The 23,832-nt window shown below is 49.4% G+C and overlaps 2 protein-coding genes and 1 non-coding gene across 15 annotated transcripts in view; all 3 read left to right on the top strand.

Moving 5' to 3' along the window:
• The first annotated feature begins 2,975 nt into the window (after positions 1-2,975).
• Positions 2,976-18,861, top strand: TPD52L2 (TPD52 like 2). Of its 11 annotated transcripts, XM_058850861.1 has the most exons (11): positions 2,976-3,172; positions 3,547-3,686; positions 4,819-4,967; positions 5,778-5,837; positions 7,301-7,360; positions 11,286-11,387; positions 15,223-15,249; positions 15,624-15,665; positions 16,873-16,921; positions 17,003-17,051; positions 17,135-17,293. In XM_058850861.1, exons 1-10 carry the CDS (start codon positions 3,154-3,156, stop codon positions 17,036-17,038), a joined length of 684 nt encoding a protein of 227 aa, XP_058706844.1. In that variant the 5' UTR covers positions 2,976-3,153; the 3' UTR covers positions 17,039-17,051; positions 17,135-17,293. The 11 variants fall into 11 exon arrangements, with proteins under 11 accessions (XP_058706844.1, XP_058706842.1, XP_058706847.1 ...); XM_058850859.1 differs by lacking the exon at positions 17,003-17,051 and having other exon boundaries at positions 2,977-3,172; positions 3,598-3,686; positions 17,135-18,861; XM_058850864.1 differs by lacking the exon at positions 15,223-15,249 and having other exon boundaries at positions 2,977-3,172.
• A 2,201-nt stretch (positions 18,862-21,062) lies between these two features.
• Positions 21,063-21,134, top strand: TRNAE-CUC (transfer RNA glutamic acid (anticodon CUC)). The gene has a single exon. It is a non-coding gene; the product is annotated as a tRNA-Glu (tRNA).
• A 209-nt stretch (positions 21,135-21,343) lies between these two features.
• Positions 21,344-23,832, top strand: part of DNAJC5 (DnaJ heat shock protein family (Hsp40) member C5) — a 30,653-nt gene continuing 28,164 nt past the window's right edge. Inside the window, exon 1 of one of the 3 annotated variants that reach the window (XM_058850869.1) lies at positions 21,344-21,480. The gene's annotated coding sequence lies outside the window, so the exon portion shown is untranslated. The remainder of the gene's footprint in view (positions 21,481-23,832) is intronic. The other 2 variants (XM_058850871.1, XM_058850870.1) reach the window with 2 other exon arrangements.

Here is a 23,832-nt window from a genome sequence, read left to right as displayed (position 1 = left end):
GAAGGAAGGAAGGAAGGAAGGAAGGAAGGAAGGAAGGAAGGAAGGAAGGAAGGAAGGAAGGAAGGAAGGAAGGAAGGAAGGAAGGAAGGAAGGAAGGAAGGAAGGAAGGGTGGGTCAGGGTCCTGTTGCACCCCCACTCTGCAGGAGGCCATCCAGCTGTGCTCCTTCCCTGTCGCAGCCCCCGGCTGATGCTGTCCCCGTGTCAGCCCGTGGAGGGGGACACGCCTGGGGCCCAATGGGAACGGGGACACTGCCGTGGGGGGAGGACGAGCAGAGCCAAAGGCTGGCCGCGGACCATCACCGCTGCCTCTGGGCAGTGATATCTCTGCCGAGCAGAGTCCCACCGGCGGCCCCTCCTGCTCGGGGGATGCTCCGGTAACACCTCGCGCCTGGGAACTGCGCCGGGCCGGGAAAGGCCGATAGGGGCTGCATCCTCGCCGCTCGGGCTGCCTCCTCCGGGGAGGATGCCACTGGCATAAGGAGCAGGAGCCCGGCCCGCTCCGCTGGGCCCCTTCCAGCCGCGGGGAGGAGCGGCGGGAGAGCAGAGCCCGGCGGCTGTGCACGGGCAGGGAGGGAATCTAGGTCAGGGCTTGCTTTAAAAGGGGGCACAGAGCCCAGAAGGCGGCGGCTTCCAGCGGAGCCACGGAGCAGCGGCGCCTGCCCGAGCCCGGCGCAGACACCGGGAACCGGCAGCTGAGGAACGCCGGTGCTCACCCGGAGCATCCCCATCCCGTCAGCTGCGGTGCCCGGGGACTCCCGCGGGTGTTGCTTCTCGTGTGGCCGTTCATGCAATTCTTTGCTTTGCTGGGAAACAGCGGATTGTAGTTCAGGGCTGGAAAACAACGTGGTGCCCGGGGACACGCGATTTCCAGAGACATGTGTGCCTGGGCACAGGGAGATGCCACTCACCTCCAAAACGAAACCGTCAAATCTCCAAGGGCCCCCTCCTCCCCCTCCGCCTCCACACGGCTGGAAGGGCGTCAGCGAAGGGAACTCGCCCCGGGTCTGACATTTCTGCATTCACCAGCAAACGGCCAAAAAAAAAAGCCTCAACGGAGCAAAAATCCCGGCGGCAGCAAAAAGGGAACCGGGAAGATGTGGAGGGTGCAGAGCTGTGGCTGCCAGGGCGAACAAACACCTCCACAGACATTTTGTCCCCCAAATAACTCCCCAGCCCCGGCAGAGCCCCAGCAGATCCGAAAACACAAAAGGGACTTTATTTTTCCCCCTCTCTCCAAATTTGGGATTGCTCTGCACTTCCCAACACCCTTCAAGGTCTTAGGATTGGGGAATGATTAAGTTGGCACCATGATGCATTTAATTAAAAGCCAGCGCCTGAAGGTAGAGGGAAATCAGCTGCTAGAGCAGGGGATTTTTGGAGGGCAACCCCGTGAGGCACAGCCTGATCCCTGGCTGTTCAGGGAGGCTGGACTTGGCAGTGGGCTTTGTGCCTGGCTGAGCTGGCAGAGACCACAGCAGTCCCTGTGAGCCGCAGCCCTCCCTGCTCCTCCTGCCGCAGCCACCTCTCGGGGCCAGATTTTCAGGAACTCAGGCTCTGGTGAGCTTGGAAAAATCCAGATTTTTCTCATGGGCTCAGCATTCAGCCACTCCCTGGGTTTCCACTGAGCTCAGCTTCAAAATGAGGTGTGCACCAAGGCTCCAAATTTCACAATAACCCCTTTAAAAACCCCCTAATAAAAAGTTAAGCTATTAAAGTGCTCCCTGTCCTTCCAAGGCCAAACAGGCGGATGGGGATTATGTGCTGTGCTCCAGGAAGGGCATTTCCAGGAGCTCTTGTGGGTGCAAACCCTCTGCTCGGGTGGCCAAGGTGCTGATGGAAAGGGCTCTGACAAATTCCATTTCCCCATCTGCATTCACTTCCCTTTTCATGCCTCATCCTGGGGAACCCGAGGAGACTGGGGAAAAGGCTCTGAAAATGAAATGAGGTCCCAACCCAGTGGGATTTTCAGAGAAGGGATTGCAGAATAGTTGGAAGGGAACAGCCCAGGGCTTCCCCGTGCCCTGTCGCACAAACCCAGGTGGAATTGCAGGCTGTGCTGCCGGGGCGTTTGGGCTCTCTCTCCACTGCCGGCCCCTCCGAAGGGAACCGCAGATTGTCACCAGAGCCGAGCTCTGCCCGCAGCAGGCACGGGCCAGACCTGCCTCTCCTGCCACTGCTTCCCCTTTGATGTCACTGCAGGTGACACCGAGAGAGAACCCGGTTTTGAGGCACATTTGGAGCGGGCAGTGGCCTGATCCCCGCAGCTGCACACCGGGAGCAGACTGGGGGTCCCTGTGGCTGGAGGTGCCGGGAGGGCTCCGGGCACCGCAGCCCCCGCCGGACCGAACGGGAACCCCAAAGCCCGAAGGAGGGGTGAGGGGACAGTCAGGGCGGCTGGTTACCGTGCTGGGTGATCAGCGCTAATTAACGAGCCCGGCGGGAAGCTGGGCCGGGGAACGGAGCTGGGGGGGGGGGGGTCGTACAGAGCGGCCGGGCGTGGCAGGCGGGGAAGTCCCCAGTGCCCTGTGCCGGTGCTGCCCGGTGTGTCGGGCCGTGCCCAGTGTGTCCCGGTGCCCGGTGCCGGTGCTGCCCGGAGTGTCGGGCCGTGCCCGCTGTCCCGGTGCCCGGTGCCGGTGCCGCCCGGTGTGTCGGGCCGTGCCCAGTGTGTCCCGGTGCCGCCCGGTGTGTCGGGCCGTGCCCAGTGTGTCCCGGTGCCCGGTGCCGGTGCTGCCCGGTGTGTCGGGCCGTGCCCGGTGTGTCGGGCCGTGCTCGCTGTCCCGGTGCCCGGTGCCGGTGCCGCCCGGTGTGTCGGGCCGTGCCCGGTGTGTCGGGCCGTGCCCGCTGTCCCGGTGCCCCGTGCCGGTGCTGCCCCCTGCCCTCCGGCCGCGCTCACGGCACCGCCCGGCCCCGCCCGGCCGCGCTGACCCCTCCATGACGTCACCCCCGCGGCCGGCGCCGGGGGCAGTGACACCGGCAGTGACACCGGCAGTGACACCGGCAGTGACACAGGCAGTGACACGCGTGTCACCGTCACCGTGGCGACGCGGCGCTGACGCGCTGTGCCCGCGACCCTCCCCGGAACGGGCGGGCGGCGCGCGCTGAGCGCGTCACGGGGGGCGGCGGCGGCGGCTGCACGGGCCCGGGGCGCCGCCATGGAGAGCGCGAACCAGGGTACGGGCCGGGGGCTGCGCTCGGGAGAGGGGACCCTGCTGGCGGGGAGTCCCGGCCACGGGGGGAGCTCGGGGACGGCGATGCGGGAGCCGCCGCTGCCGTGACGGGGGACGCGGCCCCGGGGATGGGGAGCGGGCGGGGGTCTCTCCATGGCGCCGCTTCCCTCACCGGGCCCCGTCCCCGCCCACGGTGCCGGGCACGGGAGCTGGAAGGCCGCGGAATGCCCGGTGCTGCTGCCGCTTCCGATCGATGCTCGTGGAGGAAACTCCGGCGGAGGTTTCCCTTCCCCAGCCCCTTCCCCCCGCCCCGCTTTGCATAACGCGCCTCGCCTGCTGCTTGCTTATTCCGTGCCCTCTGCTCCTTGTCTGCGACAGATATCAACCTTAACTCTCCCAACAAAGGTCTGCTGGCCGATGCCATGACAGATGTTCCCGTGGATAACGCGGCCCGGGGCGCTGCTCCCGAGGGATTGACTCTGGCCGAGGAGGAGGAGCTGAGAGCCGAGCTCGCCAAGGTAAGGGGGGCTCGCTTTAGCAGCGTGTGCCCCGCTTGTGTTCTGCTGGGAAGGAACAAACAGGAGCCACAGGGGCAGGACTCGGTGTTTTGTCGTTTGGGTTTGTTTTTTTTCGGTTTTTAATTTTGTAGTGTTACTTTTGGGTCTCTCAGCTAATTGTTAAAATGCACAAAGCTGGCAGATACTTCAAACGCCGTGGTGTGTTGTTTGCTCTTTCCTAGAACAGCCTAATTTAGAGCTTTAAGGAAATAAGCAGCTTTTGGTGCCATGAGCTCAGTGTAGGATTTTTGTTCCATGTGAAGTGAGAAAACACTTCAGGCAAATAATAAGCAAAAGAAAGCCATTTTTCCTTGGGAAACTGAAACGTTGGAACACTTAATGAGCTTTTCTTCCTAGTGTTTTCTCTTAAATATTTATTACTCTTTACAGGCAGCTATTTTAGGTGCCTATATGCTTTTGAAGAGATGAGGGTTGGTAATACAACATCCTAAAGTCTGAGCACCTACTGGGCTTTAAAGGTCAGGTTATCATTTCTGTCTGAAATGTGGCTGAAGATAATTGCAGCTATTTCTCCATTGCCTTTTCGTTCATGTGAAAATCTTGTGGTGGTTCTTTGACTTGCAGGTTGTGGCAGGGGAGGACTTTGCTGCTTTGGGTGGTCATGCAGGGCTTGTTGAGCTGCAGCTAAGGTAGAAATGCACCCACTCTGCCTGGAAACGGCACCAGAGTACTTTGAAAGTGCTGTAAGAAAGATCTCTGAGGAAAAACTCTTTGCTTTAAAGACATCAGAGGAAAAGAGATATAAGATATAAACTTAGTTAATAAGGTTTGGTGACTGAATCATGTCTGATGTTGAAATGACAGTACAAGGAGTGGGTTCTGTTCATCTCAGTGTCACTAAGTCACCAGTCCAGTGACTTGTATGGAGGTAAAATCTGGGTGGCCTCCCATTCCAGCACAGTTCATGTTGAGTTGAATAATTAATCTGATGATCTTCCCAATTTATAAAATTAATGAAATGTTGCTAGTTTTGAGGGAAGTAAAAATTTGTTTTAATGTACAGTTTTTAACTAAACTGTGATTTGACAGACATTTGACAGACAGATTTGACAAACATCTGCCTTTCTCTAAGGTTGAAGAAGAAATTGGTACTCTCAGACAAGTTCTGGCTGCCAAAGAGAGGCACTGTGGAGAGCTGAAGAGGAAGCTGGGTCTGACTCCCTTGGATGGGTTAAAGCAAAACCTGTCCAAAAGCTGGCACGATGTCCAAGTCTCCAACGCGTAAGTGCTGCTCGTGATGCACCTGTGCTTAACTGGGACTTTGTGTGACACTTCCCAGCAGGGTATTCCAGAGCTCTTTTGAGTGGCTGGAGGTTTGTCTTCTGATGGGTTCATGGAGTAAAAGACACCTAAAAAAACCCCTTTCTGTGTAAACTGGACTTTCATATCCGTAATCAGGATAAATTGTTGCTGGCTGCTCTTTCCCATGGGGTTAGCGATCTGGATCACACTTAGAGGTTCAGTTTGCCTATTTCTGCCCATTCATTGAGGCACAGGCAGCTGCTACCTTGTTCTGAACTCAGGCTCAAAGAGAAGTGCAGGCAGTTTCACAGCTTGTGCCAGTTCACAAGCACTCGCTGGCTTGTATAGCCTGAATTAAAAGTCTGCACTTCCTAGGAAAAAAAAAAATCTCTGATATCAGTGTGCTTCACCAGAGTCATCTTGTCCTAAATATGTGAAGTGAGACTGTTCCTGAACAGTCATTAAGGGTATGGTCACTGCTTGACAGTGCCAAAAGGAGGGCTCATAAGGTAAGTTTGTCCCTGCACTGGGTGTCAGGGACTCTGGGTGCCTGTGGAGGCATCATCCAGGCTAAAAATTCTCCTGTAACTTAACTGGGGTTTGGAGTTATTGACAGTGATATTGCAGAGCAGATTGTTGAGCCATTCATCTTGCTGTTTATTCTTTTCCTCATCTTCCCTCCTCTGTCCCTGCACCATTTCTGTTATTCCTTTGTCACTGGAATCTGTGTCATTGTCTTCTAAAAAAATGAATATTGAATTTATATTCATTAACACTTTCTGTTTCTAGTTATGTGAAAACATCTGAGAAACTTGGAGAGTGGAATGACAAAGTGACACAGTCTGACTTGTGAGTGCCTCGGGCTCCTCAGCATCACCTCCTTGTTCCTCGCTGCCTTCCCTGATTTGTGCTGCTCCTTGTTCTCCCAGGCATCAGAGCTTGCTTGGGAGGTGGAGGCAGGGTGAAGCAGGATTGTTACTTCCAGCATGCCTGGCTTCCAGCTAGAAACATCTCTCAGTTGCAGAGGAGATGAGTAAATGTTACTGCCATCATCTCTGTCATGGTCTTGCTATTGCAGAAGAAAAATTCCAATCAGTTACCAGACCACATTTTTTATGAAAAAAAAAATAAAAATGGAGGGGACAAAAATTTAACCACAATTTCTCTTCAGCTGGTAATTGGTAGGTTAGTCTGTTGTTTCAGGTGTCTTACTAGTGAACCTCTACCTTTACTGTGAAACTATTTCTCTTCTCATCATGAATGTGGTAGGAATCAGTTTGACTGTTGACTTTGTATATGGTCACCTGGGAGAGAAGTGGCTGGAGGTGCTTCCCCATAGCTGGAATTCGGGGCTGTGCAGCTGCCAAATGTGTTCATGAGCTTCTGAATCTGCTGCACTGGTGTGTGACTCTTTTGCCAGTATCAGCACTAGAAATCCATGAATTTTAATCTTTGCTGTGTATCCAAGCAGGTGACAAATGCAGACAAAGAGCATCTAGCCACTTTTGCTTCTGGAATATATTCTTTAATTATACTAGATCTCCACTGATATTAGACATGAATCATTGATTCCTGCTGCACAGCTGAACCTAAGGAGCCCTTGAGTGCTTTCTGTGCTGAAGTTTCTCTCCCTTTGTCTTGTGTTGAAGGAGATTCTTTAGCTAAGAGGAAAATGTGGATTGGGAGCATCACATCATTAGGCAAGGTGGCACTGATCTAACTGGGGCAAGTGAATTCTGGGTGATAAGTCCCCTTCTTTGAGCACCTCTGTGTTCTTTCTGAGGTGGGAGCAGCCACCTTCTGTAGTGTGTGTTTTCCTCCAGTATCAGTTGTTGCAACCCTTTTGTATAGAGAAACGTGATTTCTAAAGATCAGAAAAACAAAAGTTTAATTGTTTGTCTGGCTCCTGCTGTATTGGGTGAAATACATCTTTGGGTGTGGCAGTTTGATTTTTTTGGCCTTAAGATTGGTTCACTGCTCTGTGCTTTTAATACAGACCAGCAACAGAATATGTAGGAAGAGAGCAGAAAATGTGAAGTTTTTCATTTCCTGACATTTTTTAAACTGCAGGCTTTGTTTCTTTGTGTTCAGTGTTTGATCATGTTTAAACAAAAGAAACTGGGGCTTAGGTGTCTCTCTGCCTCTCAAACAGTTTTTTTCCTTCTGGCTGTACCAGAGAGGCTGAAGCTGTTGTCAGATAAATAAAGCCTCTGATACTGTAAGGGTAAAGAGTCACTAATAATGTGGAAAGTGTCGGAAGAAGCATCTGTAGTGAATCTTGAAGCTGTCTCTAACCTCAGTTGTGTTTGTAGATATCTTTCAGCCAGCAGCACACTGGAGGACTGGAATGAAAAATTAACTCAATCAGAAGCGTGAGTGTCTTAACCTTCAGCCTTAACAAATGCTTTCCTCTGCCAGTCTGCTGCCACTAACTGTCCTGTGCCCCTGCTCCCAGTCCTCTGCTTTCACTAGATCTACCTGGACATTTCTCTTTACTAGCTTTTACTTTTTAACCCAATAAATGCCTCTGCTGGGAGAGGGAGCTTTTCCCCAGTTCAGTATCCAAGTGATACTCTAGAAATGCCTGCCTGGTCTCAGGAACTGTCTGAAATCCCTGGGTAGCTGAGACTTGTGTGCCACACGTTACACCTTCAGCTGAGAAGCTGTGGCATAGCCAGACTGACTTTCTTCTTACCCCAATATGCTCTGCAGGGAGCAGGAGCTTTGCTTTCTGCTGTGGTACCTGATGAGAACAGAGCTGTGGTGTCCAGGGCAGTTTCCTGTCATGTTGGGGCCACAAATAGACTCAAACAGCTTGAACCTCACAGCTGTTCTACTCCAGTTGTTGAATGCAAATCTCTCTTAGATGTGCTTTTACTAAATGCCTGAAATTAAATTTTCATCTGGACTAAATTATGGAAGGATATTATGGAAGTTGGCTTTTGTCCTTCTCACTGTGCCTTTCCCACAGTATGTAGGGCAATCCCTTACAGTGCTGCAGTGGGAGCAGGTAGGTTTTGTCATTTTTTTCTGAGCTGATTTAAACTGGGGAGGTAGGTTTTAGATGTGAGCCAGTTTTTCTGTTTTCTGGGGTGGGTATAAACTGCAGTCCTTGCAGCTGGCTGGTTATCAGCAGCTTGTGTGAATGCACGGTTTTCTTCCTAACACATGTGAAAGAGGAGCAGAGATAAAATGTAGGAGTAGCAGAAAAAACTTCGAAGTATGCAGGTCTACTTTCAACTGTGTTTTCAAGATTAAGAAGCTGTAAACTGTCACTATTTCACTTGCCAAGTAGAATGACCTTGGGTTTTGTGCTTGCTGACAGTGGCTGACTCCAGCCGTGTTCAGAGTCCCTCCCTGGGTGTGCCTGCTAAAGTAGAAAACTTCTGGTTGTATCTGTTTCCTTGTACTTCATAAACACCAGAAATGTGGTGGAAATGTGCTTTTGTGGAGCACTTAGGGACTGAAGAGCTCTGGCACCTTAGCTTTCCTACTTGCTTTGGCTCTGGACAGAGTGACAATTGGTGCTGGGAAGGTAGAGACTGAAACAGAGATGTGAGGGCGATTGAAAGATTCCAACAACATTTCAGAAATCAATGAGATTTTCTACTTCTCTGAAGTTCAGTGAGTGCAAAAAGGCAAGTTCAAGGAGTCCAAGAGTGAGGTTTTATTAATATGCTTTGGGGTTTTTTATGCAAATGGATTGTCTTTCCTGTTTCAGTGCTGCTCTGTAACTAACAAGGCTCTTGAGTGAACTAGGAATGGACCTGAATCCTGACCTCATGGTGCTTTTGTATGCTGTGGAATTTCCTGGTGTTTGCCATTCCTGGCCACAGATTTTCCTTCTGCCAGCAGTACATAAACAGGACAAAATCACCCCAGTGTGTTCCTAGATCAGAATGTGGGGTGACTTACACAGTTTGTGTGTTTAGCCAGACAGCTCAAATGGTGATTGCTGGATAAATGCAAGTGAGAGGAAGCTGGTGTTGATGGATAAAGGAGGATTTGAGGGTGCAGATTTCACTCCTTCCTTGGAGGGTTTATAGGAGAGGGGTGCAGTGAGATGCTGGACTACCACAGGATGAACAGCACAGGGCAGAGATCATCTCTGCGGCTTCTGCTGCAGCCAGTTGCCTGTGAATAAAGCGGGGTATTAGCCAGAGCTTATATTTATTACTCCCAGATTTGGATTATTCCATTGTGCTTTGTGCTGGGGCTAAGGGAAGAAAGTGAGTGCTTGTGAATTTACACCCATAGAAAACCAGGCCGTGGCACTTGCAGGAGAAGAGTTTCAACTTTTAGGTCAGGGCTGGGTGTAGTTAAGTTGCATTAAAGCCTTGTATACGCTGATCCCTGGCTGTCACAGCTGCAGCTCCACATGTGTGTCTGGTGGCAGTTCTGGGTCACAGAGATGCTCATCTCCCTGTGCTTCCCTGGCTCTGCCTCCTGCCTGGCAGCAGTGAGGTGTGTACGTGTGTGTGGGAGCTGTGGATGCAGGACTAGGCTGGCCATCTGATCCAGCTGCTGCTTTCTTGTGCTTCCAAGTTTATATTTAATCCAGATCATTGCCTTGATCTACATTGCTGTGCCAGCACAAGGAGTTCTGCTGGAGGAAGGAGTACACTCAGGCAGAAGCGGCGGCACCCAAGCACTTGTTCTTCGTTTATATTAAAAATTCTGCTGTCAGGTGTAGAAAAAACAATTGGAAAATCTCTGGCCTTTGTCTGCTGAAGCTGGGCATAATACCTGGAATTTTGCAGTGTGAATGGCACGATGGTGTCCTTTGAGGCTGTAAACCATTCCTCAGAGCTGAGCTCTGAGTGCCAAGCAGACCTAGAATCAGCAATGCATACTTTGGTGAGCACGAGATCTTTGATGTTTGTTAGGCAGCTGTAAATCAAATCCCATGACAGGGCTCAGCCAGGGAGGAGCCTGGCTGCTGAATGAGATCCTCCTCAAACACAGTGGTTGCAATAGGAGGGCAATCACTGTGTATGAGATCAAGTAACCTTGATGCTGATCAGTTCACTCCCAAACCGTTCTGAGGTGCAGAAAATTCTGCTGTGCAGAGGCAATGTTGAGGCCTTGCTGTTGGGGCACACTCAGGTCCTTCTGGAGCTGTTGACTTCAAGAATTTAAAAATGTGTAGGTTATAGGAATTCTCTTTGAGAAGGATGAAGAGGGAAGGAAAAGCTGATGAAGTTTTGTTCTGCTTAAGTCTCGTGTATATTCGTGATTCAGAAATATTTGGCTGTGGTGTTAAAAACAAAACCCAACAAACCAACGTGTTGTAATTGGAATTGCTCAAATCCAGGTCTGGTGCTGTGGTGCTGTCCATGCACTTCTGCCTGGAGAGAAGGAGATGTAAGTCATCTGTCACCGTGGTGTTTGTAGCATGGGGAACCTCAGGCATGAGAGAACATTAGGCTGTTTGTAATGCCCTTCTCCTAAATGTCCTCACCAGACAAAAAAATAATCTCAAGCTGAAATATTTGGAATATGAAAAGCTTAAAATGTTCAGCTTTTTTTCCAGCCTGAGACTTTTCTTTGTAGTCTGAAGAATGACATAAATCATCAACTGTAGAGTAGTTTAGAGAGAATGAATTAATGAAAGTGACACAAAGAATCTTTGTTCCTGAGATTAGTCTCATCTGAAGGAAACAAAGGTTCTCGAGTGTCTCCAGCTCAGGTATAAACTCAGATAATCAGCTGACAAATAAAAGCTGTCAGACTTCTTACCTATTGTGGTTAATGGTAACTGATAGGAAGCTTCTCTACCAATTTATTTCTAAACTGCTGCTGTAGAGCTAATGCTAATTCCTGCATTTCTTTTCTGTATGGTGATGATGGTCTTGCTTCTTGCCTCTTTCCTCCAAAACATAATGCCACAGCAAATGCTATGGCTTCCTCAAGGCTGAAAGGACAGTATGGAATAGGTTCCTAGATTTATTTTCTTCAGGACATGGAAAGATGGTTGCAGAGCAATTAGGCTACGGTGCTGTGGTGTTAGAGCTTCCATGTGGAAATTTGCTTTGGTTTTTAGCAGATCTTTGTTAGATTTAAAAACATATGGTCAAAAGTATAAGGTGAGTGTATGGGAAGGTTAGTCCTACACTTGCTGCTTTTGTAAAACTTCAAATATTTGAATATATGCAAATGTGGAAATGGCTCTTTCAGTGAAGTCAGTGCAGCTCACTAACCCAGCTTCTTTCCTTTAATATGGGGTCCTTTTTCAAAATGGGGGGGACACTTTTGGATCCAACATGTTAGTTCAATTTATGATTTTTTTCCGTGTAGTTATAAGAAGACCCAGGAAACCCTTTCCCAGGCAGGACAGAAGACTTCAGCAGCCCTTTCCAATGTAGGTTCTGTTATCAGCAGGAAGCTTGGTGACATGAGGTAAGATTTCTGCTTTGCACTCTGGGGCTTTGATCTTGGTTTCAAACAGGAATGGGACTTTAGACAATAACTAGGCTTTCTTCCATTTTTCTGCTTATTTGGCAGCACGTTGCTGTTGATGGACTGCCACCTTCTGTGTGGCCCTGTGCATTGTAGTTTAGGACAGATTGAACTCTTATTGAAGACTTACTGAGGGGATAAGCCTGTTCTAAGGCATTTAAGTTTGGTTTGGTGTAGGAGAACTGACCAAACATTTTTAGCAGCCTTCCCCGTTTTACTGCTGTGTGGATTCACTGCAGCTTTTATATCATATGTAAGAAATTAGAATTAAAATTTCCCTTTTCCATTTCTGGCTGGATTATGGAGGTGTGTTTTCTCAGTGTAACTGCTTTGGATTAGAGAGGGGTCATCCCTCCTGTGCTCTGTTATGATTAAAAACAAAAAGGGAAGAGTCTGTTTGCTGCATTCCATGTGGTTTCAAGCCCCGGGTGTTGACATTCCGTGGAGAAGGGCAGCATGTCTTCCAGGCACAGTTATGTCATGTTGGTTGGAAAATATGAATTGATCCAGAAGATTATGACAACATTAAAATTTTGTTCTGTGGTTGGGGGTTATCTCCATTCTTTAACCAGATGACCACTGAAGCAATTGCCAATTTAAACCTCTCCAAAGTGGCAAGAGGGACAGATTCTTCTGGTTGAGGTTCTTGCTCTGTGAGTTTCTCAGCTATACAAAGCCCAAGATTAGAATTGGTGATTTATCCTCAGTACTTTAAGCCCAAGATTTCTTACCCACTAATGATAACATCCACATTTTTCATGCAGAATCCCTTCATCATGTTTTTCTTAGATTTGAAAGCTAATTCTGGATGTACAGCCTGTCTATGTTACTAAGGAAGGATTTTTAGATCTTGGATTTAACATGCTGTCTCAAACCTTGGATTGAATGGGTAGCTGTCATTCTTTGTAGGGAATTTCCTATTCCACTGTGGCTGGGAGTATCCGAGTGGTAAGAACTTGTTGGCCTCTGATCACATAGTACTGATTTATTCTGGTTCTGTCCTCAGTGAGTTAGTTACTGTGTTCCTGGAGGGTATTTTTTGGTGTTTTCAGTAGCTCACATCTCTGAATTTGGCAGAGGACTAGCTAGCTTCCTACCCTTTCCAGCATTCAAGTTGTAACTTTTCTTTCCTGGAAACTCCCTAGTCTTCTGTAAAAAGGGACTTTCATGTAATCACAGCAGATTATGGATACTGGCACAAGATGTGGTGGGAACACATTTTGCCAAACTGATAAGTGAATTTAGGGCCTGGTTTCTGCAGTCTGGCCAGGCTGTTGCAGGAAAGGAATGGGAACTGTGCTTTTTTTGGGACCTGGGGAACTCCTGAACCAGGGTTGCCACAGGCAGAAGCTGTTTCGGCAGGCTAGGTCCTGCCTGTTGTTTTTGAGTTGGGAGAATGCAGGTCATGCAGCTGTTGAAATGTTTGTGCTCTCCCAGGAGCAGGTGATGGAGGGAGAGGATACTGGGATGCTCTACTGGTGGCAGAGCTGGCCTGGCACAGTCACTGTCACAACTGGCCACGTAATCAGATGGCCCAGGCACGAGCCAAGCCTTTGCAGCAATGTTTTTTCTCAGCTTCAACATCTGCATTCCTTTTTATGGCTAATACCTTGGGTGAGGTGTTACGAAATAGAGGCAGCTTCTGCCTTATCACTTGGGAATCCCTGCCAAAGTTATTTCAGCAGGATTTGTATATGTGGCCCTGTGGGGGAACACAGTAATGATTTTTTTTTTAAGACTTTCAGTTTTTCTCTGCATATATAAACAGACTTCTCTCTCCTGTGCTGCATCCAAGTCTTCCTATTTCTGATACTGAAGAAGGTTTAACTCTGAGCATAAGGTTTTGCAGGAGCTGTCCCACTTTTCACCCTTGCCAGGTGAACTCTGGTGTTCTGATGTGTGATCAGAGCTGATGAGGAGTGAAGTCTGTTGTATTGCTGTGATCACTGCTCTGAACTAGCAGGATGATCTCTGTTCCCAGAGAATCTTCCAGGCCTTGTAGCCTACACTGACCTCCATTACTGTAATCTGTTTTTTTTCCTTCTTACACTACAGATTCACTTGTAAAGCGAGTTTATTTTCCAGCACTGGAAGTGTTGAGATAACAGAGGGGATTTCCTTGTTTAGTCAGCCTTCACCGGTTGATAAATGCAAGGAAGGCCTGATGAATGGGACAGAGCCTCTGATGCACCGAGGGTGTGGGCCTGAATTCCATTAAAAATGCTTGGACCAAATTGTTTTTAAATACAAGTGGCATGTTAAATCTTTAGACTTGCTGTATTCTGGTCAAAATAATTTTGCTATGTGGATGGTAACCTTGGGAAGGTAATGCTGTAACCGTGTGCTTGCTGCATTAATGCTCTACTGGATTGCTCTGAGGGGAGGAAATGTTCCTTAGTGGGTGGGATTTTTTCAAATCTTGGCCTGTTCAGATGTCTCTGTTATCTCCACCTACAGTTAAAAAGTAAATTGGCTTTTAGACATTCTGTTCCTGCATTTTACTGATTCCAGTAAAGTGCAAAATTGGAAGTGTTTTCTTTTTTATTGCTTTGTGGGTTTGTGTCCACCTGTGCACTTGATGGTGTCTGATGAAATTTGCTGCTGTACATAATGCTACGAGCAAATTCATTATGAAATGTTAGCCTGAACCCAAAATGCCTGCAGATTCTGGAATTTATGTCAACTTTCAGTCCTTATGGAAGGAGGAAAAGGGTTACTGCTAGGTCCAGCCCAAGATACTGAGCAAGGAACCAGTGCTTGTGGTATTCCGTATGGAGCAGCATGGTGCATGGATGTGTTATCTGTGTTGTTCTCCTTTAAGCAAGAGTAAGTAGAAAGTTAATTTATTTCACATGCAAAGGCAGCATTTCAAGGCATCTGCCCTGCCAAAGAGCTGACTTGGATATATGAGGAAATGAAACCACAGAGCCCAACATCTTCGCTCTGGCTGTCAGGAAAAGCCCTTGGACTCCTTGCCAAGTACTTCACATCCAGCTTGCCATGACTGCTTCCTGCTGCAGAGACAAAAATTATATTTAAGTGGAATAAAACACTGCTCTGGCAGGAGAAGCTCCTTTAGAGTGTCCTGGTAATCTTCCTAATAAAAGTAGGAAACCTCAGTCTGTTGTTTCAGACTGCTGAGATGCTACTGCACTGCAAAACCTCATCCTAAAAATGGGCAACCAAGTTACAGGGTAAAGATGATACCTTTAATCTTATCTTTATTAACCTGCAGTGCATTTGTTCTCTGAACTGTAACTTTGAGATTTGCAGGCTTGGCAAGATAACGGGCAGGTATCCATTGCAGGTTGCCCTTACTCTAGTCCTCACCAGAAGTCTGAGCAATGCTGTCTTTGTATGAGAGACCACAGGGGGAAATGGGGGAAGGAAGTATCTCTACCAGTATAGCTGGTGCTTGGTAAAAGCTTCAGTTTAGAAAAAAGTGTTTAAAAAAAACATGTGAAAGCAATGGGTAGGGGTAGGTAAAATGTTTTGGTTTGCTGTTGCACATCTACTCCTTCCCCTCCCCAGCTGGGTTCTAAGTTGATGTAGGTACTGTTAGTGCTCTTTGAGAAACATTTTAGCTTGTCTGGAGTTAATGAAAAGCATTTTTTTTTTGCTTGCTCCTGTGATTTATTTTGAGAAGCTTCCTCCTGGGTAGTTGACTTTGCTGTCCCATGATTCTGTGACCGTGTCCCTGCGTTTGGTGTTGAGTTCTGCTCAAGTTTCTGACCATTCCTTCCTTTTTCTCTCTGCTGCCCATGGCCTCTCCCAGGGCTCACTCCATCTCACATTCCCTTAGGTAAGATACTCTTCAAGGCTCTAAAAGAGCATTTGTTTCTGTGCCAGGCCTTTGCAGACCTTAAAGGGGAAGCTGGTTATTTAAGCCTTGCCTAAACTTTTGACACAGATTGAGAAATCTACCACAAACCAATGCCCTGGGACTGACTTTTGTATCACAGTTGCAGTGAAACACTGGCTATCCTGCATCTGGAAAACTAAATCTGGGGCTGCAGCTGTTAAATAAGGGGAGAGAGGGCTGGCTCCTACCACTTGGGTTGTCCACAGCGGCCTGTGTGTGGACAGTGAGTGCTTCAGACGTGGGGTTAGGCTGCTTTTGCACGGTGTCAGATTGTCGTTAACTTTTTCCTCCTTGTCCCAAATGCTTCCGAGCAGCGGCTACTCCATCCGCCACTCGATAAGTATGCCAGCCATGAGGTAATGTAGCCTGTGTCTCCTGAGTGGGGCTGGGGGAGGACAGCTGCCTCCATCACTGCTGGGGGGTTTGGTCTGACTTGGACAAATGGCTCCTTTCTCGAGCAGGCTCCTCTCTGAGCATGGATTAACCACAGCCTGCAGTTTGTCTGTTTAAAGGGTTTTTTAATAGCTCTTAAGGTCATTAGCACCTGTCTTTTCTTGGACTAAGTGCAGTGTTTCACTTGTACCAAAGTCTGGTTGAAGTTTGCAGGTTTCAGAGGTCCCTGAAGGGCAGGATTACAGTTCTGCCACAATGTGCTGTACAGCCATTGCTGATACCAAGGTGAATCCTAATGGGAACCCTCTCCTCAGCCTTCCCTCACACTGCTGTTGGTGGTGATCTCCTTGCAGGAGAAATGACTGCCAGGGCTGGACAAGGCGCACAGAATTCTCTCTGTTCATCCTCCTCTTTCTAGATCAACAGAGATTGTTTTATGGCTGCAAATCTAAAGCAATTCCTTGGAACAAAAATAACTGAGATGAGGCGAGTCATCTCGCAGCGCTCCTGCAGCCTGGCCCGGGGGAGCAGCTCTATGAGTAATTGCCTGGTCTGGAAGCTCAGTACAGAGCACTCCCTGAAATCCTTTGCTAGTGAAGCAGCTTGTTTGGTTGTCAAACAAGTGACCTGGTTTTCTTTGCTAGAAATATGAAATGCTCTGATTAATTTATTACACTGTGATATTACTGAGCATTTCCTGATGCAAATGATCACCCCTGTAGAAATAAAGCTGCTGATAGGTGCAGGTACATGGCCCTTCCCCTTCCTCACCATGGGATGTGATACAGGAAACTGAAGCCTTTGTTTTAAACCTTTCTCAGCTTTCCCTTTCCACTATTTAAAACAAAATGTTTTCAGTTGGGAGTTTTTTAAAGCTAAGAGTTTTATTCTCTACTTAACTGTGCTTTGATTCCCCAGTGAACTAGGACTTGTTTCTCTCAACATTTTAGCTTGAGCAATTGAGTGGATTGCACGTGGTATAAATGTTTTCCTTTGGAGTTTGGATGTGGTGTTCTTGCCTGGTGTGCCTGAGAGATTTGTGCCAAAGGCTGTGAGGTGATGGTGTCATTGCAGGGGAATGGCCACAGAGCCCAGTTGCACTGTGCCATTTGATATAGTTAAGAGCTAACTTGTCTTGATTTGTTTTTTTTTTCCTCTCCTTTCTTCAAGGAATTCTGCAACCTTCAAGTCCTTTGAAGATAGAGTTGGAACTATAAAGGTAACAGTCTGCTTTGTCTTGTAAACACAGAGTGTGAAGCCTTGTGCAGAAACTTTAATTTCTGCAATGTTTTTCTTGTAGACTAGTATTCGGGCAAATGGCCTCTCAGATATGTGAAGTCTTGGCTACAGTAGGTGACCTCGACAAGGGGGAATTGACTTGGTATTCCCAGTGCTGCTTTCGTGTTGTCCTCACTCTCTTCTCTCCTTCCAGTCCCGAGTGGTGGGCAGCAGGGAGAACAGCGCTGACGGCCTCCACTCCCCCTCTGGAGCTGGGGACAAGCCTCCACAAGACAACGCTCCCTTCTAGACCTGGATGTGGCTTTGCACAGCTGTGCACAACTGGAAGAGCCCCCTCCCTCCCAGACCTTCACCACAGCAACAACATGTGAATCCAAGAAGGGGCTGAGCGTCAGTCTGGACAGATCCATCCTTCATTCATAGACACTGCTGCTGGATCCAAGTCAAATAAAGAGAATGCAAAGTTTTGTACACAAATAATATTTTACACTAAAGTTTGTAGATTAAATGTATCACTGCTGTCCTTTTAGGAGAGCATGTAAGCTGGAGTTTCCTTAAAGTAGCTCAGAAATGCCACTGCTGTGGATGAAAACAGTTTTCCCTTGTCTGACATAGCTTGGAGTAGATACATGGCCCTGAGCAGCATGAGGAGGGCAGTAACTGGAGAAGCCAAGTGCATGGGCACCTTAGCTTCAGCTTCTGGCTCTGTTCTCTGTGTGGGCTACTCTGGGAGCTCCCAGGCTTCTCCTGTTACTGTTTTCTCTGGCTCTCATTGGAGCTGTTATGTAGATGGGGTTAAACAGTTGGGGTTTTTTCTGGGTTTCTAAAAGGTAAACTTCGCTTAGCAGCTGCCTCGTTGTTACACTAATGCTCTAGCTTTAACAAAACTAAGAATCTTTATTTTTAAATGCAATGAACTTTAAAGAAATAAAGCTGAAAAACAAAAAAAAAAGCTTTGGCATATTAGGGCAATGCTCCCTTGGACTCTGAAGCTGAATTGCAAAGCCTTACATCACTTATGCTTTACTTGTTTATGATTTATTTTCTGTAGAGAAGACTGCAAGGGTTCTAAAGCTGGTTGTTGAGCACTGGAGTTTTGCATCATGCAGTCATAGCAGCATGTTTATAAAGCCAGTTCTTGTGTTAAATTCAGTGGTGCACTCTGTTTCCCGAGTGTATGAAACTTGCTTCTCCCTTCTCAGCTTATCCCTTCGTTCTCGGAGGAGGAATTTCTGAAGGCTGGAATATGGATACCATTGGAGGGACTCTGCTCTCTGAGGGCTCCTCCAGCTGGTACATCTGGCTGTGACTGGATGGGTTTCTCAGTTGAAAGCCCCAGCTCTAATTTTGGTTTACAAAAAACTGTCAGAGTCATGGAGCTCACCCAGTCCCTCCAGGGGCTGGATGTTTTGCTCTTTTGATGTCCAACTTCATTGCTCAGGAGCTGACAAATTCCAAGTTTTCTCCTAGAGGCCTGATTTTATTCTAGGCAAGGTGCCTCCACATAGAAATACCTAGAGTGAGCAATTCTGTGCCTTAGAGGCGAAGTGGGACTTACTCAGGTCTTTAAACTTATGTACATATCTGGTAGTTTTAGTGGTTTATCACCCTGGAGGGACTGAACTGCCTCTGACCCTTTAGAGAAGCAAGTTTTGACACTGATTTGATTAATCTCCATTTCCCCCACCCCTGCTCCCCTCCCTCTGCAGACCTGGGGACGTGGGTTGAGATGTTAGTGGGCAGATGTACTAGACCATAGGTGGAGTGTAGAGTGTCGTTCATGCGCATTCCTTGTTTGACTGGAACTGGCCTTCCTGTGAGGAGCAGAGCCAGTCAAATGGGGACTGCAGGAGCTTGGGTTTGGAACTGTTTCTCTTTAAGATAAAGACTGAAGAAAACTGTCAATAAAGAATTCCTTTGTGAGAAAATGGGGTGAATGTCTTTGTCTTGTTCTAACAGCACTGAAATTCTCTCTTTAGTGCATGTTATGAATTTGTCAGGTAAATACCAACTGTCTGCAGCAGCTTGATGTGAGAAGCAAGTGATATATTCCATCCTATCCCTCTAGCTTGTCTGCTGCTCTCTCATGAAGGAATGTACTAAATAATATTTACAGTTTCCTTTCCAAGATACTGGACACTGTTCCCAAGCTGTTACCTGGCCTCTTCCTGTGCTCTGGGCTGGGGAGCTGCAAACTCCATTGCTGGTGCTGCAGGTGAATTTCAAACTCCTTCACACGGTTTTCCTGAGCTGGGAGCGTGGGACTGCAGTCCCAGCAGTAACCTTGGCAGTGGGAGCTGAGGCTGGAGAAATTTCTAATGTGGAAAAGCTGCAGCTGTGGTGCTGGCGTGGCTTGACAGCATGATTCCTCAGGGAATCAGTCGCCTCCATGGAAGCTCTGGCTTCACAACAGCGTGGCACTGGGGGAGTTGTGGATGGATGGCTGGAACTGGGAGCTGCTGTCTCTAAAAGGGCAGTGCAGAGCAGGCAAATAGGTCGTGGAGAGGCCAGCAGAGAACGTCAGTGTGCTGTTTGCAGAGGAAGGATGCCCAGTTAGGCTTGAGACATCTGGTGGTGAGGGTTTGGGTTTGGTTTTGTAGGTTTGGGTGTTTGTTTTGAAGGTTGGGGGTATTTTTCCTACATCACTTCAATAGGTAAAACTACATCTCTCCAAGCAGGGCTAAGGACAGAGGGGTTAGTATGAGACCTGATCCTGGAGGAGAGACTGGGAGCACCCAGGCTGAGGTGAGGGCAGATGGCTCCATCCCTCAAAGCAGATAAAACAGCGAAATTGAAAACTAACTGCAGAAAGCAGGAAGGAGCCACTTTTCCCTGCTGGCACCATGTCCCAACCCTCAGCCAAAACCACGGCAAGTGCTTCTTAAGGAATTTAACATTTTTGGTCTGAGGGGTTGCACAACCACTCCAGCAGTGGGAGCCTGTGCTCATCCCGGCTGAGTGAGCTGTGCCCAGAGCCAAACGCTGGCCAGGCACTGCCAGCCTGGGCCCACTTGCTGCACCCCTCTGGGTGCTGGGGTGGGCTCAGCATCCCTTCTTGGGTGCAGATTCTGTGTGAGATCCAAGGTCAGTGCTGGGGAGCCTCGCAAGTAGCTGGTGTTTTGGATGGGGAAAGGTGCAGGAGCCAGGCTGGGGATGGAGCTGGAGCAAGGAGAGGGTGTGGGTGTGTGATTCATTGTGATGACTCTGTTGGCAAATAGGATCCATCATCATTCATCTCTTTAAAACGTGAGTCAGAGGCAGCAGACGGGAAAGGCCATTAAAGCCTCATGGAGAAGCCACCAGCAGGACCATGCCAGAGTGATGGGAGGGATAACTCAGTGTTCCTGAGGTCACCATTCCAGGGTCACCTGCTCCAGGATGCACTGGCTGTGTGGAAATTGTGCTTTTACCCAACACTGGGAAATAGCCATGTTTCCCAGGGAACAGCCAGGAGTGCCAGGAAACTTGAGCAACTGGGGAAAACAGACTCATGAGCTTAAAAACCTCTTTTGCTCTAACTGTAAGCACTCATTTTCATTAAAGGGACTGGCTCTGCAGTGAGCTCCTGAGGACCCCAAGGGTGAGGCTGGCTGGGAGGGGTGGCAGGATGGGATTCTCGGAACAGGGGCAGGGGTGAAGGTGTTGCCCAAAGCACACAGAACTGGGGCTGGGGTGCGGGCAGCGGGCTGTGTGCCCGGACAGTGCCCTAAAGGCGGTGAACCCTCTGGCCTGCAGCCACGGGTGATGTCCTGAGGGTGTTCTCTGCAGCCCAAGCCTCCGGCTCCTCCACTGTCCCGGCCTGACTGCAGCCGCTGCACCTCTGTCCCCAGCCCCACAGACCCCCGTGTCACAGCCCCGGGCCCAGTGCTCCCTGTGCCACGGTCACCAACTCCTGCGGGGAGCTGCAGCACCCGGCCCCACTGATCCTTGTGCCGCAGCCGCCAATCCCACTGCAGATCCCGGTCCCTGTATCACAGTCACCGGCTCCCGTGATGGCTGGCAGCCCCGGTCCCGGTACTGCAGTCCCCGGTGCCACCGCAGTCCAAGCTCCGGCGCCGCTGTCCCTAATCAGCCGCAGAGACAGTGCGTCAAGTACGGCGAGCGAATCCTCTTCGTATCGCTCCCTGGTGGTCTAGTGGTTAGGATTCGGCGCTCTCACCGCCGCGGCCCGGGTTCGATTCCCGGTCAGGGAAGTTCCGTTTTTGCCGCTCCCCCTCCCGCTTTTCCCCCGTCCTTCCCCCGCCCCCTCCATTCCCACCGGGATCCCCCCCGCGCGCTCCCGGCGCTGCGGCCGCGTGCCCGAGCGCGCGGCGGGGGCGCTGCGTGTCTGGAACGCGCATGCGCAGTGCGCCGGCGCCGCCCCCTCCCGTGGCCGGGTCCCGGTCGGTGTCTGGCGGCGGCGGCGGCACCGGCGCTGAGGGCGGAGCGCGCGCCGCCGTGAGCGGGCCCCGCGCGAGGCCCCGAGGAACCGCCCCCGCCCCGCGGGGCCGCCCCCGCCCGCTCGGGGCTGCGCGGCCCCTGCCCGCCCGCGGGCCGCAGGTGAGCGCGGCGGGGCCGGGCCGCGGGCGGAGGCCAAGATGGAGCTGGTGGCGGTGGCGGTAGCGGTGGCGGGGGGGGGGGCGCGGCAAGGCGGGAGGACCGGGGGAGGGTGGGATGTGCCCGCCGGTATCTTCCTGCCCGCCGGTATCTTCCTGCCCGGGGGCATCGCCCGCCGAGCATCCCCGCCCCAGGAACCCCCCCGCCCCGGGAGCCCCCCGCCCCGGTCCCCGGTGGCGGTGCGGGTCCCGCGCCCCCCCCACTCCTCGGAGCAGGGGGGGAAAAACCCCGAACAAAAGGCCTGGGAAGGTGAAATCCAAATGAAAGTCATCTCTGTGTGTGGGAGCCGTGAATCACTCTGGCTCGCTCCAGAAGCCGGGGTGATTTTCCTTTCCCTTTCCTTACATTATCCTGCTTAATTTTTATCGAGATAATTAGTAGCCGCTTGGCTGATGAAGTGCTTAATGAATGACGTACCAGCAGCGGGAAGCAAATCCAGCCTTTACAATGTGAAACTTGCAAAGGCAGCATATTTCTGTTTATTCGTGCAGTGTCTTCTGGCTCTCAAATTAAGAATTCCGGTCAGGTAATTCTGGAGATACGGAATGCAACTGGACCGAACGGAGACAGCGGATTCCCTGATAGCGCCTCGCTCCTGCTTTTGTGCTGTATCAATACCTGACTGTTCCACACCAGTGACACAAAGCCTTGAGTTTATTAGTGGAGAGTGGGCACTGATGGAGCTGGTGCTCCCTGGGGAGCAAGGTGGAGGCCATCCTGTCTGACATAAGAGGGAAAGCCAAAGGGTTTTATCTTTTCTAGCTTTATTTTTATTGGGGTGTTAATTTTCGTGCACTGTGAGACATTGCTGTTGAGCTGTCTGTGCTGCGGTAACGCTTAAAAAAAAAAAAGAAAGCATAAATTTGGTACATTGTCTCAGACCGGTGTGAAATAATCTAATTTTGCCTGCTGATGTTTGCCTTGTGCCAGCTTATCATCAGGAAAGGGAAATGCTGTGTGTGTGCTTAAATACTGTGTTAGTTTGCTGCTTTTGAAGCAAAAAACTTGCAGGCCGCAGTCACCCAGTGGCTGAGCAGTGGTGGTTCACCCATTTCTCTGGGTAAATTAAGCTCTCCAAAGTATGCAGAGCTGCAAGGATTTCCTTTGGAAATGCGTCAGGATTGGACCTATTTAAATTCTTGAATTGTAGCAGCCTCCTTGAAGTGGAATTTATTCTTTTGACTGCAGTTTCATTAGAGGCATTTTCAGCTTCTCAGGCATCTGTTGGTTTCAGGTTGCTTAGGATCAGTGTTTGCATTTGTTTGCTTTTGATAGAATATGATGGAATCCTAATCTGACTAAGGGATCCTGAGAAATAGATGCCAAATTAATTTGCTTTAATGAATTAGCTCTAATAAATCAAGTCTGCTATACCCTGGGAGGGAAAAAAGAAGGGAAACAGAAGCTGGAGTGGAAGAGAAATTGACATTAATATATAGAGTGTAAGATGAAAAGAAGTTTATTTTTATTGAGCAGCTTCCTGTGGTTTTCTCGCCATGCTCTAAGGGCTTTGGAGAAATTCGTCATGTTGCTGGCACTGCAGAATCTGCTTTGTGGAGAAGTTGGGCTTTGGAGATGGGATTTTCAGCCAAACAGCTTTTTGTAAGCATAAATAAATACTTCATTTATTTCATCTTAGGGATTGTCCTCAGCATTTAAATGAAAGGGGAGATGCTGCAACGTGGTCATGTTCTTCTTAAATTTGGGATGTGTTGCCTTGATAGATTGCAGGCTGGAGGCTCAAGTGGAAGGTTCCCCTCCTTCTCAGGGTGTCTGTCTGTTATATTTAACAATCTTTTGTCAGTGAATGCCGGAAAAAAATAATGTTTTGTAGCACATCTCCTAGTGTAGACTTGCAGTGTTGATTATTCCTAGGAAGTATGAACACTGTTTTGGTCTTTCCCAGTGCCCAAGGATCCACCTCGTGCTGTCTTGGTAGCCTGTCCCAGTTTGCAGTGGGTTGTAGGCAGTTGATTTGGTTTGTGGCTGACGTTGTGGACCTGGTGGACCATCACTGACCTGGCTGCACCAGGGAGGTTGCCCAGGATGATTGGAGCCTGCCAGAGGCTTGTTCTGCAGCAGATGATGGGAACAGGGGTTGGAATGCAGCTGTGGTATGGACAGGCTTCTCATGCCGTTCTCACCATGCTACGTGAAGGGCATCCATGGAGTCAATGAGGGAGTTTGGATCCTCATACTTCGGAAAACATGGAGCAGCACCAGAGTATGACTTAAGAACTTTCATGCTGGAGGGAGTCCAGAGCAGGGCATGAAGATGCTCCCAGGGCTGGAGCA

The sequence above is a fragment of the Poecile atricapillus genome, chromosome 15 (assembly GCF_030490865.1).
Source record: "Poecile atricapillus isolate bPoeAtr1 chromosome 15, bPoeAtr1.hap1, whole genome shotgun sequence".
Taxonomy (NCBI): Eukaryota; Metazoa; Chordata; class Aves; order Passeriformes; family Paridae; genus Poecile; species Poecile atricapillus.
The sequence above is the reverse complement of the archived record's forward strand: the minus strand, read 5'-3'. Positions and strand labels throughout refer to the sequence as shown.

What these genes read in the sequence shown, in the direction of transcription:
- TPD52L2 (XM_058850856.1), top strand. An exon ending in AAAGTGACACAGTCTGACTT is followed by an intron (nt 5,838 to 7,300) that starts GTGAGTGCCTCG and finishes TTGTGTTTGTAG; the next exon opens with ATATCTTTCAGCCAGCAGCA. An exon ending in AGGAAGCTTGGTGACATGAG is followed by an intron (nt 11,388 to 15,222) that starts GTAAGATTTCTG and finishes GGCCTCTCCCAG; the next exon opens with GGCTCACTCCATCTCACATT.